At 38.1% G+C, this 16,664-nt stretch overlaps 1 protein-coding gene across 1 annotated transcript in view; it reads left to right on the forward strand.

Moving 5' to 3' along the window:
- LOC102194574 (CUB and sushi domain-containing protein 1) overlaps positions 1-16,664 on the forward strand; it is a 157,282-nt gene that overhangs the window by 110,497 nt on the left and 30,121 nt on the right. Inside the window, exons 39-50 of the mRNA XM_005745789.1 lie at positions 861-974; positions 2,720-2,836; positions 3,215-3,286; positions 4,199-4,345; positions 7,336-7,524; positions 7,648-7,833; positions 8,192-8,389; positions 10,443-10,616; positions 11,411-11,584; positions 11,869-12,042; positions 13,211-13,399; positions 14,760-14,936. Coding sequence (XP_005745846.1) covers positions 861-974; positions 2,720-2,836; positions 3,215-3,286; positions 4,199-4,345; positions 7,336-7,524; positions 7,648-7,833; positions 8,192-8,389; positions 10,443-10,616; positions 11,411-11,584; positions 11,869-12,042; positions 13,211-13,399; positions 14,760-14,936 — 1,911 coding nt within the window. The remainder of the gene's footprint in view (positions 1-860; positions 975-2,719; positions 2,837-3,214; positions 3,287-4,198; positions 4,346-7,335; positions 7,525-7,647; positions 7,834-8,191; positions 8,390-10,442; positions 10,617-11,410; positions 11,585-11,868; positions 12,043-13,210; positions 13,400-14,759; positions 14,937-16,664) is intronic.

Here is a 16,664-nt window from a genome sequence, read left to right on the forward strand (position 1 = left end):
AATTTTACATTCACAAAACCTGTAGAGTGAATTTCCTTAGAGAGCACTAGCTTTGTTATTGATGTGCTACCAAATTCCAGAATTGTTGAACATTCTCAAGAAAATAATGTGGTTGTTTATTCTGTTTTAAATTGGTCTTATGCTGTGAGGCACTATACGTCTCCTGGAAGTGCGAAGCATGCATTACATCACCCGGTAGATTTACAACACTTTAAGATGGAAAACCTTTCTTGTTTTTCTTTGGAAGACAAAAGAAGCAACATTAATCTGGTGCTCGCTTCTTAAAAAATACAAATCATAAAATGTCAGAGTTTTTTCCCCAAAGTTCATAAAGATAGACTCTTTCAAGCCTTAATGTAATACGCTCCATTTAGAGGGCTGATGATTGTGAAAATTGTTGTTCCTTCTCTCATCACTCCTTATTTTCTGTAAAGCGATCCTCTTCTCTTGAAATCCAGTGATGCAAATATGTACTCATTTCAGGAAAAGGCGATTTTCGACTAGTCTTCCAACATTAGTCATTTTAGTAATAACAAAATAAGAAGCTCTTCTTTGAAGGGATATACATAGAGATACATTGCGACTTGGCAATTATTTTAAAGATTTGTAGAAAGTCAGTGTGTCATCTGTATTAGTAGTCGATTGCGTCTGTTTAGAGTATTTAATATAGTCTTTTATGTACTTATTATTATCCTTTAGATTGGGGTCATAAATAATGTTGTTTCTTAAAAACAGTTGTGAACCTATCAGTTGAAATTTTATGGTCAAAGTTTTCTTTTCTTTGCCTGCCTCATGTAATAAATTAACAGAATTTATAATGATATATATGTATGTTATATAATATAATTTTCCAATTTTAGGTGATATTGTGAAGTATCGCTGTTTACCTGGATACACGCTGCTTGGAAAGGCAGAGCTTATGTGTAAACTCAACTCTCATTTGCTCTTTGAAACCCCGCCCCCAACATGTCAAGGTAAGGCATATTTTACAGAAATGATCTATCCTAATATGTTATTATCCTCAGTGTATAGTTGGTTTCTCTTAGGTTAGCATGTATATGGTAAACAGAATATACGTTTTTAAAATGGTTGGTAGTTCTTCGCTTTCTGCACATTTTAGGAACTGTCAAAAACAAAGCAAACCAGACGTTACTGTTGTTGGGTTTTTTTGCCTATGGAAGAGAATTTACTGTGCACTGACAAGGGACAGATTAAAATAAGAAGTCAAAATCAATACAGCAAAAGCTGAGATATCCTGACATGTAATTCGCCATAAGCTCCAGAATTGACAGATCCTGGCTTTCCATTATTCAACTTCAACTGTCTTTTTGAAAGATCATTCCTGCCTAGTCAACACCCACATTTTCTAGGCTCCCAATTTTGTTGACAAATTTCTATCCACAGCCACAGGATGTATCCTGCAGCTGCTCTAAGTGGTACCCCATGTGAATACTAAACCTATATGGATGTTTAAAGGCAGTTGTGGCTTCCTTTATTTCGTAGTCTTGAAAATGAGTCATGGTTTTGAAAATGAGTCCTATTTAAAAGTGTAAAATTAATTACTACTTATATTTATCCCACTATTTTATGTACTAGTACTACTACTACTACTGCTAGCAGTAGCAGAAATATTTCCACTGGCATTGTATAAGTATGTTAAGAATCAGAATGAGCAACTTAGTATCTCTTGCTATCTCTTGCTATCTCTATGCTTCTAAAATATATCTCTTCCATAAAAGACATGTTGCTTCTCCAGTCACATCTCCAAAACTTTAATTATTGTTGTGTAATTATTACATTTGGAGTCAAAACAATAACCCAGCTGCATAAAAGAAGCTCAGCATCATTCTCAGAGAGTTGTCATGTTTCATGTAGGTTAATGCAGGAAATCACTAATTGAAAAACAGTCTCACAGTAATACAACTTTTCGAAAAATCAAACTGATATGAAGCATAGTGGCAAAGTTACTTAAATTTTAAGTATTCAAATGTTAATGGTTAGGCTGTAGTTGAACCACACTGACTCTAATGCTGTCAGTCTCTCTGGGAGAGTCTTAGGATTGTGCATTGAAACTGAAAATTAGCTAAAAAGTATGTAGCGGCTTTTTATTTTAGCCAGTTTCTCATATATTCCAACAATGGGCATAATAATTCCGTAACACAGTAGTTCATTGTTGGCATGTTGGTTTTGTGAGTAAAGATTCCTCAAAAAAAAAAAAGTTATATGTTCAGATCTGCTAAGACAACTGGTAATTCTATGAAACACACAAAAAAATATTGATTTTTATTATTTGAGAAAATGAGTTTCTTTCCTTCTATAGCCGAGTGTTAAAGAAACACATGGCTTTCTCCATCATGTGAAACTCCTTTTCCTCTATATTAAAAAAAAAAAAAGAAAGCAGTATTCTTATAACAGGAATTCTAATAAAAATCTCTCTTAGAGGATCTAGCGCTCCTTTTGTGTTTAATCCTGTTAAGGAAACAAACAACATACAGAAAGATTGAAAGAGTTCTGCAGTTATTTTGCTCAAGACTAATAAATGGACCATTTTTAAAGGATGAATCAGTGGGCATGCGGCCGTTAGGTTTCACATATGCTGACATTTTAAACTGTTACGTGACTACCACGCATCTAAAGCAAGAATCAAGGCTGTATTTATTATTCTTAATTCTTTTTACATTTTTGATTGCTTTAACTGGCTTTTTGGTAACCCCTTCAGCCCAGTGCCCAGCCAATGAGGAACGGTTTTCATCCTCGGGTGTGATACTGAGCCCTGGGTTTCCTAGCAATTATCCAAACAGCCAGACATGCTCCTGGTTGCTGCGCATGATTCCAGGTACAGTGTGTATCCTGTCTGTCTGTCTGTCTGTCTATGGGGTTACACATGTGTGTTGGAATAATCTTGTGACTGAAGACTTACCATCTGCATTTAGATGCAACCAAAGAGACTGATCTCTTTACAGCGAGGACAAAAATTTGAAATTTAACACACAGCTTGAGTGAAATGACACTCAAGCTGTGTGTTATTTACTTAACCTTAACCTGCTTTATTCTTGAACCTGATAGAGCTCTGTGTCTGCATTTGGTCTTTCAGCCTAAATATGCATACATTTGCATACGGCTCTGCATGTGTTTGTGCATTTGCTATACACTATGTGTTGCATGTTACAGTACATTTGCACTTGGCAGTAAATGATTGCTTCCCCCCCCTCAGGTTACACCATCAATATCTATGTGGAGATGTTCCACAGCGAGAAGCAGTTTGATGAACTGGAGATTTTTGATGGTAAACAATCCTTTCCTACATTTGTTACATCTGCACACACACGCATACTCAGATCCAGCTTTAATTTATGTTTTCTTGTTCAAAATACCAACAGTTCCGTTAATAAGATACATAATACTTAATTCTCATTTGGGGTGTTAGGAATTTACCCCACAGGACTTCCAAGTAGGTTATGGAGCAGGAAATTTGTGTACAGAGTAGATAGTGCGCTCTGTGTATAATTTTGTGGCTTTTGGTGCAGTGTATATTAAGAACTTTATGAAGCTATATTAGAATAATTTGACTAGTGACAGTTAAAAATGTTCATTTTTATACCAATAAACATTATAACAAGCTACCCAAACACATTTTTTAAATGCATATTTTACTGGATCTCTAAATGGGTTAACACATTTGCACGCAAGTTCTCTCTCTCTATTAATCTTGCGTGGTCAAAACAAATGTAAGCTCCCTCTGATATTTCTGAGATTAATGACATCACAGAGAAAGCATCAGTGACCGGGTTGTTTTCTAATCTATTGAAGCATTACTGAACAGTAGACTATTTGGAGAATGCTGTTCAGCTACTATAGTATTTAAAAGTGTCTTTTATAAACAAAATCAAACGCAGACACCATTCAAGTAATCTGGAGGTAGCAAGTCACTTCTTGAACTTGGTAATTGTGTGTACCTCACATCTAAGAAATTTCATTGCCGCTTTACTTTAGGCTATTTTTCATCTGGAGATATGCATGGAGACTCGTATCTAAGTTTAACTAAGTTTAACTTTATCACATTTTTCCTACTATCATCACTACGTTTCTTTGCAACAGATACTTAAATGACAAAATAGCATATTGTCTAAACAGGCACGTCTATAAAAATCAATCACTTATTGTACATGGCTCTGAACTAAATTACTTGTTTCATTAGGATCTTCCGGACAAAGCCCACTGCTTGTTGCGCTAAGTGGTAACCATTCCTCTCAACTGAACTTCACATCAAAGACAAACCAACTCTATCTACGATGGTCCACTGACCACGCAACCAACAAGAGAGGATTCAAGATACGGTACTCAGGTACATCTGATATCTTCTGAATTATTGATATTATTATTTGATTGAAATAGAATGTCCTTGTGCGTTAGATGTATGCCCAGTTTCCAATGTGAGTTTTCTGGAAGGGGCTGCTCTCTTATTCTGCTTTTAAACACAGTACCTAGAAGTCTGTGTGACCCCCTGTGTTAAAACTGTTTTTGACTACTAAATTAGCTGCTCTGTTCTCCTTTAGTGAATAACCATCCCTAATGCTTTTCTTAATAATGAAAGTAATTCATCACGGTTGTAGGTGGGTGAGCAATGATTATTTAGAAAACATTATTTTTGAATGCATCATGCTACTTATGAGCAAAAGAGAATTAGTAACTCTAATTTGTTAATTTGTCAGATTGAGCGAATTAAATCTGTAGTGGCTTGCCAAAACTGTGAGGTTGCGTTGGCTTTTTTAGATTTGGGTTGTAAGCTAGTTCACCACTTAATCATTTTAACTTGTTAAGAATTCGTTAAAGACAATCCTCCAATCTTAGTCATAGAAAAAATAATTTATAGTGACACTAATCCTATTTGGGTTTAGAAGGAGTAAGTCACAAGGCCTGTTTCCTGGCTCTTTGTACTGAAGGGAAAAAAATAAATGTGATATATTTTAGTCTTTGGGTTATATCTGCAAAACAGCCTTAAGTAACAGAATTGTCTTTCCCCGTGGTGTCTTATTGCATCGACAACAGCATCTCTAAAGAAAACAAAAAAATGATGGGTGGGATTTTTCACTTACTATACATTATTAATGATCTGGAGCTTTAAATTGAAACTGAACATATCTATAGTACAGTATGTTTAGAAATGTCTTCTTCTTTCACACGCTGGCATGCTTATGGCTAGAGGGCAGGAAATGTATTATACCTGTGAGGATCCTCAGAAGTATATACTGTAAATGTGTGTTGGCAGATGGAGTAAGCTGCAATAATCACTGTCATGCTTTTTTCTTATTATTCTTTGTGGACCCAGTGTATTGTTTGGCTGTGAAATTAACCCTGCATCATTTTTATTAATTGTATGACATCTATTTATAATCGGGCTATCCTGAAAGCTGGGATAGCCTCATCACTTTTATATATATTTAATAGTTTCACTTGTTAAGATTCACTTGGAAATTCTTGACCCATCTTTCTCTCTCGCGCTCTCTCTACTTTGTTGTTTTTGCCTTAATGCATAAAGGGAGCATTCTGTTCAGGCTGTAAACAAGTATGGTAGTTAGTAAATTTTAAAGAAGTTGTCAGCAGTGGTAGTAGGATAAATAATATATGTCTCAGCATGTCTTCACAGCACATGTGAGAGCAGAGCCATTCCAATTTTTCAAATAAACAATTAAGGTGATGTATTCATCAGCTAAAACTACTACAAATGGAGCTAAAGTCTCAATATGCAATGCAGTTAATGTTAGAGGAATGGTATAGAGTAAAACACAATAACAACATCAAGGTGGAAGCAGTTAAAATAAGTCTAAATGAAAGCTCTGGAAAATTCGACAGACAAATGGAATTATTGTAGACACATAAGAAGGCGTAAGAATAGATTTCAGTGTTGATATAGACCAAGACCAAGTCAAGGACTCTCTGCTCTGTACTTGGACAAGAGCAGCCTTTGTCAGAATGGTTTAAAAAATTGTAGTTTTGAGTAAACTCATGGAGCTGGATACAATAAGCAGGGATGATTGCTGGACTTCTCAGAAGGATTTGGCATTTAGATAAACCCACTTGTCAAGACAGTAAGGTTATCGGTGTTAGTTGGCCTATTAATTGGCAGTTAAAGGTTTGGTGAAGCTATTTGCTTGGGCAAGAGTTGGATTTAAAGTCAGCTTGTAGATACATTAGGGTAAAAGATGGTGTCACCTGTTAGAAAGCTCTGTTCTAATGGCAGAGTATAACAGAGAACAACAAAAAAAGATACTGACCACAAAGCCTCAATATTATTGGGCTTCCACAGGAATATCTGCTCAACCTTTGGTAGAATTGTGTTTATTGGCATCTCATTAGCTGATGACTATTTGGTAAAATAAATAATAGCAGAACTGACACTTTGTAGATAGATTTTTGTCTCTCCGTGGTTCATGACCCTGTGTTTGAAGATAAAAACTCTTCCTCTACTGACTGTGCTGGTTATTACTGCTTACTTATATATGCGCAATTCAAACATTATATTGTCTGATGGGAACTATGACAGAAAAAAGGAAAGGAAAATCATATGAAGTACCCTTTAAACTTTCCTGTGACTAACACTTCCAGAGATCTTCAGTAATAAACAACAACTGATACTCTGATGTGCTGGTCTTGAGATAAAATATTATCCGAATGGAGCCTGTGTCCCTTTATTGAAATTATACACACTGAGATATAAAGGAGGACCCTAAATGAATAATGATTATGTTACAGAGAAATGCTATGATAGGATGATAAGATCTGAAATGGTGAATAAAAGGGAACAGATGACATATGACACTTCTAGGAAAGAAAGATTTACAGACTCTGTTGTCCTGATCAGAGTGGGAATGTCATTCCACTAATGTGAAGCCAAGAGGGAGGAGAGCCAAGATCAGGTGAAGCAGTGACCACATCAGACAGAGAAGTGAGAGCCAAGCGGCCCTTGAGTGCCGTGTTCTAGCTACTGTTTAGAGTGTTATTCATGCTCTGCCACACTCGCACTCTGCTCTAAGATGACAAAACACTGCACTACTTGGAAAAATTCAGAATAAGTGCAATATCTTCTTCTAGTTTATGATTATTCTGTTTGCTTTGGGATTATGCTCACTAAGTTCACTAATAGATGGCATTTACTTTTTGTTTTCTTCAGATTGCCTGGAGTGTTACAATTAATGTCACCAAGTGTTCAGACTCTCTTAAACTCTTAAACTGTCATGCCAGTTTGTTATTTTTAGCTTAGGAAATCAAATTATTTGTACAATTTGACTGTCGATTAAGCTATCCGCTGAGAACTCTTTGTTTCTCTGCCTCCAGCTGCTTACTGTAGCATTAATGATCCTCCACTGAATGGCGGTGTGGTCAACCGAACCAAACTTCGCCCAGGTAGCAGACTTCAGTACTTTTGTAATCGTGGTCACAGGCTGGTGGGCTCAAGCAATGCCACCTGCAAGATAGACTCCAATGGGCTTTTCCAGTGGGATACCCCACCGCCTTTTTGTCAAGGTAAAATTTTAAACCAATTATTTCTCAGTCTTCTTAGTGATAATGATAAAGGCTAAAAAGGATTAAAAAATTGCAGTTGTAAAGGATTCCTCCTGCAACACTTTTCTTTTTGTTATGTGGTAGCTGTCTCATGCGGCATACCTCCGTCACCGGGAAACGGCAGCTTCCATGCTTACCAGTATACTGTTGGGAGCCAGGTCACCTATCAGTGTAACCATGGTTACCACCTTGACCCAGGTGTTCCGATGAATGCCATGTGTTTGGAGGATGGCAGCTGGAGCAATGCTGCCTCAGTCTCCAGATGTCTACGTACGTATTTCTAACTTTATTATAAGGATGGGTAAATGTCTTAGTTGACAAAAAAGTAAGCACTGGTATATCTAGAAAAAGCTAGAGCCTCTCGCTGGAAGCTCTCTTCTCAGTGTCCAGGATGCATTTTGAGAAGATGACTCACACATCATTTATTTTTCAAAAAAAACTTTTGTCCACTAAATCAATAATTAATTTGGAGTTTGTTTAGAATTATAAATAAGTAATACATTTTAATTTATACAATTATAATTCATACAAATACTACATTATCAGAGATTTTAATTAAGAATTAAAAGTCACCTGCCGTTCAGTTACATTTTATATAACTGTATCATTTCATTAATTTTTTGTCCAGCGGTCCACTGCCCCAGCATTGACGACGTCCTCTCAGGTCACATGCTCTACCGCCTAATTTCTGGTAGGCTGGGAGAGTTTGGTTCTGTGGTGATGCTGGAGTGCTCAACTGGGTACTATTTAGGTGCGGGGCATCGGACTCTTCGGTGCCTTGCCAACCGAACTTGGGAGGGGTCAGATGCCCCAGCTACCTGTAAGAGTAAGTACTGATACACACAAAGACACTATTATGACTGTCTTAGCTCATAATCAGCTGATGCCCTCACTTAAGTGCATGATAATAAAATTAGTATTTGGTGCACCTTCTAAATTTCCTCTAGTAGAATTATACTGAACATTATTCAGTCAGATCATACATAAAACTGTCACGGTTCAGCTGTGTGGCAGGCAGGATGTAGGACCCAAACGCAGGACTCACAACACGGGAGGTTAACTGAAAATGGCAGCTTTATTGCTGGGAAATCCACCATAACAAAAACTCACGGAAAACAAACAAAAGCCCTCAACATAGTAATTAAGGACTGAAACTCTGGAAAACTAGAATGTAAGCTGGATCACAAGAAAACAAACCCTGGAACTGAGAAGCTAGGATCTAAACAGGCACATGAGGGAAACACACAGCAGGGACGAGGTTACGACACGACAAGGGGCAAAGAAAAACGGGTTAAATACACGAGGGAGTAACGAGGGAATGGGAATGGGCCGCACACTTGACAAGGGCTATCAAAATAAAACCGGAACAAGAGACATTTACAAAAATCTGCCCATCATTTTTTTATCTTTTCTTCCAAGGAGTTTGACTTTCATGTAATTTTTTAAAGCAGCCATGAGCAATAGTTATCCACACTTTCTGAAAGTTTTCAAAGTTTTTTTTTTGAAATCGGCTGCCTACTTTTTCCCATTTTCAGTCCACCCCTTGTATCTGACCATTTTCAGAGGAATGGGCTTTTGTTCACCTTGGTCAGGAAAGGTCAGCTAACCTCAAAATTACTGAAGCAGTGTGAGATCATCTTGACAGAGAACTGAACAAAAGGCAGTGAAAATTGATTATCCTTCAAGAAGCCTGGAAAACCATTTCTAAAGACTATTTAAAGAAATGATAAGAAATTTGCCTAAGAGATTTCAGACTGTAAAAAAAATAAAGGTGATCATACAAAATATTGACTTTCAAGACCTTTTAAATGGCATAAATGTTTGTGTAGTTCAGGTATGATTTCTAATCAGTGCACCTGTTTCCAATTTTCCTAGCAAGATATAAAGAAATGAGGGGAGACTTGGAAGAATTAAAGAAAGCTACTTTCCTAGCATAATTGCCAAGTTTAGTTTAAAAAAAACAACAACAACTGTGCTTTTCACCTGCTTTGAGGGGCAAGCATGCATGTGGATAATCCTCTGTCATTGGTATATTTGAGAGGGAGCTGCTTTATGTGTGGTTGTGCGTGAGGTTTTATCTATTTCTTCTACTTTTTTGGAAATTAGTTACCAGGGGTGTATGTGTTTCGAAACGCCTGAGGATATTAACTACTGCACATTGTCTAGGGACTGTGTCTCCTTCAAACAGAATGCAGTCTGTACTTCCTAAATGTGGGGTATATGCCGATAGTAGTGAAATACTGTCTATACAAATACAGTCTTACTATGCAATACGTCTTTGCTGCTTGTTTCATAAAGAGAGGCTGTGACAGAACATTGGGACTTTGACAACTTTCTAGTAGGCTACAGAATTTCATACTGTTGCATAATATATGATATGCCAATGGAAAAGTGAAATGTGTACACTGGAGAAGTTTAAAAAAATGATTAAAATTTGAAATGTATTTTACATTAAGCCAGTGGTTTAAAGACTTTATTTGGATACGTTTTTGTTAATTTCTCTTGGTAGTGTTTGAGCTGACCTACCTATCATTGCAGCAGTTTCAAGGGATTTGGCAATGTAACAGAAGTGTCTGTTTAAATTAGCCAGTGACTTTAAAGCTGTGTCTCCCAGGATATTAAGATAGAATTAGCTTAAATCTTCTGAAGGAAATAAATTCAGATAGATATTGTGTTGGAAAACAAAAATGTACCATGTTTAAGTTTAGGATGGTAGTCTTGTAATGCTTCATTTAACTGACCAATCATGATGAAGGCTTGACGACACAGACCACTTTATTTGCAGATTTTGTAAAAGATGGAAAAGGATCATTTGCACCACGATGTTATGTAACGTGTAATTTGTTACTTTGTAATGACACATTTATTTCATTATTTAGTTATCTCCTGCGGGGAACTTCCTTCCCCACCTTTTGGTACCAAACTGGGGACGTTGACCACATTCGGAGCAACTGCGATCTTTATGTGTAACCATGGCTATACGCTGGTGGGATCCCACGTGAGGGAGTGTGGCGCTAATGGGCTGTGGAGTGGTGTAGAGACCAGGTGTCTAGGTAATGTTCATTGAATGTGATAAGATGTTCAAGATGTTGTGATTTATCCTAAGTCCCTTTGGCACAAAAATTAACAATTTGATTCAATGGAGAAGAAATGTAGCAAGCTGTTAAAGTAAAATCAAAGCATTGACTCATCTCATATTACATTAATGAGAAAAATGCAACCTGATTAGTACCTCACTAACACCATGGAATAGATCACCTAAGTCAATGTAATGTACACGGAGAGCCTATATGTACAACTTTGATAAGGTAGCGCATTGTTAATATTCATGTTTCACCTGCAAATTTCACATCCACCCTCATATTCTTTTGAGATATTGATGGCAAAATATAACAGTATTTGTCATTTATTGATAGAGATGATATTTGCTGACCTAAAAAGACAATAATAATACTATCTCTTAAAATTAGAAATAATTGTAACAATTTTAGAAAGGCTAGTTATTTTTAACTTTTAACCTTTGGCAATAACCAAGTGAACCCCAGGCAGATGTAGTGCATGAAAAAAAAAAGTTTAAAGGACTGTTTTTAAGAGACTTTTGTTCATCTGTAATTGCTCCAAGTTTAGAACTAAAGTCTTTGAAGGTGATTTGCAAAGACAGACATTTGAAAGTTTAAGCATCTAAGCTCCTACATATAATTTGGCAGTCCACAGACTGCTGGCACAATGAGCCAGAATGTGTTTAAAATCAGGGCTCAGCACACAAAACCAGCTTCAGTGATGTGTGAGTGAGTTAAAGATGCGTTTCATTGTGCTGTATTAATTTCTGTCACTTTGCTTCTCCCAGCTGGTCACTGTGACTCTCCAGATCCTATAGTCAACGGCCACATTAGCGGGGATGGATCTAGTTACCGTGACACAGTTGTATACCAGTGCATGTTAGGATATCGCCTAATTGGCACATCAGTCAGAATCTGCCAACAAGACCATCGGTGGTCTGGAACAACACCTGTCTGTGTCCGTAAGTTCACAATACCAACAACATCGTGGTTTGAAGTTAAAGATTGTTTGCTGCTTTTGTCAAATATGAAAAGCTAAAACCTATATTGTTATATAAAGAAAATCTTCAGAGACATCACACAATTTATTCTTTTAGAGTTTACTTTTTTTTTTTCAGTGAATATATCTGTGCACCAACATTAAAAAAAAGTTGGAAATATCACACAATATCAAGAGGGAGAACCACAATACTTATTCCGAACCTCAAGTTTCTCATCACATTTCTCTCCACTCTTTCTCTCTCAGCAATAACTTGTGGTCACCCAGGCAACCCAGCCAATGGGCGGACCAATGGCACCGAATTTAATCTCAATGATGTGGTCAACTTCACCTGCAACAGAGGTTACGTCCTAAGTGGAAATGCTCGGGCTCAGTGCCGACTTAACGGACAGTGGAGCAGCCCCTTACCAGTCTGCAAAGGTCTCGTCCACATTCATTAACACAGAGCTAGCAACTCATGCACATGCACATCCTTGTAATGCTTTATTTATTTATTTATTTTATTTTTTTCACTTTTAAAATCATAGAATCTGTGTGAGGAGCCAACATGATGCTATCGACATCTGTTGAGTAAAATCATAACCAAATAAAAGAAAAGGCCTCAATGACAAAAATGATCCCTAGGTTGTATTGTAAAAAAACAGACTTTCCTTTAAATTGTGGATTGCTGTGGTATGTTCAGCATGTGTTGACTGAATTTGCTTCTACCCACATTATGTAAATGAAATTGCTTTTGGAACCGAGTCTGCTGCTAGTAAAAGAGAGAACACAACAAAATCTTATCTGCAAGATGAATTCAGACACAATCAGTGTATCTCCAAATAAACTAATAAATTCATTCGTGCGCAAACACAGCTGGGTACATGTCCAGAGACATGCTCTTTTCCTCTGCTAACCATGCACGGTCATTACAGTACAAAACTCTCTAGACCCCTGGTAGTGTAACAGTTATGATATACTCAAGCACGCACACACACAAGCATTTTGCAAAGTCATGAGAGCAGATCGATATAACGTAGTTGCTCACATGGGTTTCCCACTGAAGCGATTCATCCTCGCTTGCCTGCTTGCTTTCTCCATCTCCCCCACATTTTCTGTCTTATCCTGCTCTCCCTCCCTCTTTTTACCTCACAGCAGCAGCTGTCAATTATAAGACTGAAACTTTCTTTGTTCCCATAGGGTGCCAAACACACACACACACACACACACACACAAACACACATAGGCGTCTCCCCCATGGACTTGAATTTGAGTGAATGTCAGTCTCCCCTGCGACATGGGGAAAATCAAACTCCACTCTTATTGAACTGGCATCTACCCAGAGAGAAAAAGTACAAGGGACAGGAGGAGGGAATAGGGAACAAAATGCTTAAAAAAACAGAGCAGGGTATGACAAAAGAGCAGTTTAAAGAAGACCAGAGCAGAGCAGCATGCATGATATGAAATTGTAGCTTTGTTAAATGGTAATTGAGTAATTAGTACTCAACCCCACAAAGCTCCCAAGATATATAGCCATCACCTTTATATATGCTTGCATTGTAAAAACTTTGTAAATACTTTTAAATGGCTCTTCTGCTCTCTCGTACAGTGGTGAACTGTTCTGACCCCGGTCATGTGGAGAATGGCGTGCGCCAATCCGGCCTTCGTTACCCAGAAGTCTTCAGCTATGGTGTGACTGTATCAATCCACTGCAAACGAGGCTTCTACCTTTTGGGTTCTGCACTCCTTACATGTCAGCATAATGGACTGTGGGACCGGCCAATCCCTCGTTGCCTAGGTATGGGTGAACAAGTGAAGGTAGTCGGGGAAATATTTGGCTACATGTCTTTCCTGTTGTGAACAGAAGAGTTTTGGGATTTTTTTTTATAAGAACATGCCTTCAAAAAAGTAGTCACAAGCAGGTAGCTTTTTTTTTGTTTTCTGGAATAGGCATTTGAGGATTGAAATAGCCTGAAGAGCCTTTGAGAGTAGGATAAGGAGGAGTGGATGAAAGAGTGAGAGCAAACGAGAGGGTTCAAGAAAGAAAATGGGAAGAAAGTAATCATAAAAGAAAAGGGTATGAAAGAAAGAGTCGTAAAGGTTTGAGTATGATTTGTGTCCATGTGTGTTTACAGAAAAAGAAAGTTGGAATGTGTCTCATAAGGCTATAGGTGGTCTTGTTAGAAAGCTACCATTGCTGATAGAAACAGAGATGAGAGATGAGAAATCAGACAGAGAGGAAGGAAGGGGCAGACACCGGTGAAGCACTTGGCGTCTGTGCATCGAGCGTTGCATTCGCAAAACAAGGTCTTATCGGAAAATTGGGGGGAAAGGGGTGATGACAGAGGGGCAAGGAGAGGATGGAGTAATACAATTTGGGGGTGAGGAGAGATATCAGAGGACAAGTCATTTGGCAGCAATAGAAAATCGAGAGCAGTTCCATATCAGTGTCCTCCAGAAACTTGTGCTTTGTAAAACATAGATTTCTCCGAAGCTGAAGAAAAAAAATTGGGCGTCTGTTGCTTAAATGCTTTGGAATGATTTTTTTCTAGTTTTCTACATAGAAGAAAAGCAGAGATGCTTTCAGTGTTGTCTGGCTGAAGTGAATTTAATTTCAGATGAGTTATTGGTTTTCTCTCCCTCTCTCAGGCAATTCAGTTAAACTCAATAAGCTTTACTTGCATGCCCGTATGCTACAATGTGGTGTAAGCAAGGCAGGTTTAATTATTTATGTGCATATGTTTTATTGTACAGTTGCAAAGTCATAATACGTTGTCTTGTATTGGTTAAGGTGCATATCACACAACCAAAACATCCTTGGTTGTCTTCCAGTTCACCTTGGTTGAACAGCTAGCGCCTCTGTCTCATGCTACATTTAATGTCTACACTTCTTTCTTTTTGCAGTCCCTGTTTGTGTATTTTGACACAAGCACGCACACACAAAAACAACAAGGGCTTGCATTAATCCCACCCCTGTTTTGCTGAAAACACTCTCCTGTTTGCTGTCTCTGCAGTGACCCAGCTGCACAACCTGAAGCAATAGTATCTGTAATCTATAGTTGGACGCATCCACACTCAAACACACATTCAGAGACATACACAAACACTCACACACTAAACCCTTCTTTATCTCTTTCAATCTCTTGCTGTCTCTGTAGCTATTTCCTGTGGTGACCCTGGTGTACCCCCTAATGTAGTAGTATCTGGGACCAACAGTTGGACATATGGTTCAGTACTGCAGTACTCTTGTCTACCTGGTGGAGTGCTTGTGGGCAATGCTACTCGCCACTGTCAGGAAGATGGTACATGGAGTGGAGCACCACCCTACTGCACTGGTAAAGTCAAAGTAGTTGATATACCTGCATGTCTAATAGACACGATTTACATTTTGTGCAGGATTAGGGCTAAGTTGAATGATTCACTGTTGCTGTCATACATATTCGCACTCAAAGCACACGATAAGTCTGTGCCTGTTTTTACACGTAAGGCAAATGTACCACATCTACACTGAGGCTTTCAACAAGGAAATCTGTATCCAGAAATGCCTTTTTAATAAGGCTTTGCAGAACACAATTGATAATATAAAATATTACAGAATTGCAAGCGCTCCTGCTCACAACACCAGTGTGCAATTTGTGCCAATCAATCAACCTTTATTCCAGACTCATGTAAAACACATCAACAAAAACAAAGAAAAAATACACTTAGATCACCTTCCCACAAAGAGACAATTGTACCAGCCCCTGCTGGTGTTGAGCCACCTTTGTATCTTCAGTGATAAGCTCAGGGCATTAGTATAGGCTACATGAGGTTTATGCAGACTCACCTTCCTATAGTTCCTATAGTTTGTCCACAAGTATGAAGTATGCAGAGATGTACAGTATGCTCTAAAAAGAACTCTTCTGGTATTTGAGCTATAATAAGATGTCCAAGATATTTGACCTCATTACAGACAATAAGATTATTATTCGACAATTTAAATTTGGAAAGTCTTAGATGTTTGTCTTCATTGGTTCTACAAATGATGACAGCGCTCTTACGGGCATGGTATCTAATATCATGTTCCAAACCATAAGCAGAATGTAATGTATGTGAAGGAGCTGCTGGAGACCAGCACTACCTGGACTGAAGACCACAAGATTATCTGCACACACACACACACACACACACACAGAATTTACCATCTAATCTGATAAAATTACTTACTGTTCTTTGTATTTGTTTATTTGTATCTATATCTTTACTGTACCCTGAGCTCTGAGAAAAACAGTTTTGTTTGACTACGCCTTATTCGGTGGTCTCAAAGACAAAAAGGTTCATGCTGACTTTGGAGCCACTACATACTGTCACCATCATTATATGATCATTTCTAGAGTTTGCTTGCATGTACACTACCAGTCAAGTTTGGACATTTAATGGGATTTAATGGGTTTTCTTTATTTTCATGACTATGTACATTTTAGATTTTCACTGAAGGCATCAAAACTATGAATAAACACATATGGAATTATGTAGTAAATCTCAAAACATGTTTTATATTTTACATTCTTCAAAATAGCCACCCTTTGCTTTGATTACTGCTTTGCAAACTCTTGGCATTCTCTCGATGAGCTTCTTGAGGTCGTCACCTGAAATGGTTTTCCAACAGTCTTGAAGAAGTTCCCAGATATGCTGAGCACTTGCTGGCCCTTTTGCCTTAACTCTGCGGTCCATCTCATCCCAAACCATCTTGATTTGGTTATGGTCAGGTGACGGAATGCTGGCTAGGCCATCTAGCGCAGCACTCCATCACTCTCCTTCTTGGTCAGATAGCCCTGTTGAAAAATAAATGATGGTCCAACTAAACGCAAACCGGATGGGATGGCGTGTTGCTGCAGGATGCTGTGGTAGCCATGATGGTTCAGTGTATCTTCAGTTTTTAATAAATCCCCAACAGTGTCACCAACAAAGCACCCCCACACAATCACACCTCCTCTATGAGACCATGAGACCATGAGACCATGAGACCGGACAGTGTGCGCACCGCGGATGACGTCAGTGCGCACACTGTGTCTGAGGAGGAT

This window comes from Pundamilia nyererei, unplaced genomic scaffold, assembly GCF_000239375.1.
Source record: "Pundamilia nyererei isolate P.nyererei 1_Seehausen unplaced genomic scaffold, PunNye1.0 scaffold00166, whole genome shotgun sequence".
Lineage (NCBI taxonomy): Eukaryota > Metazoa > Chordata > Actinopteri > Cichliformes > Cichlidae > Pundamilia > Pundamilia nyererei.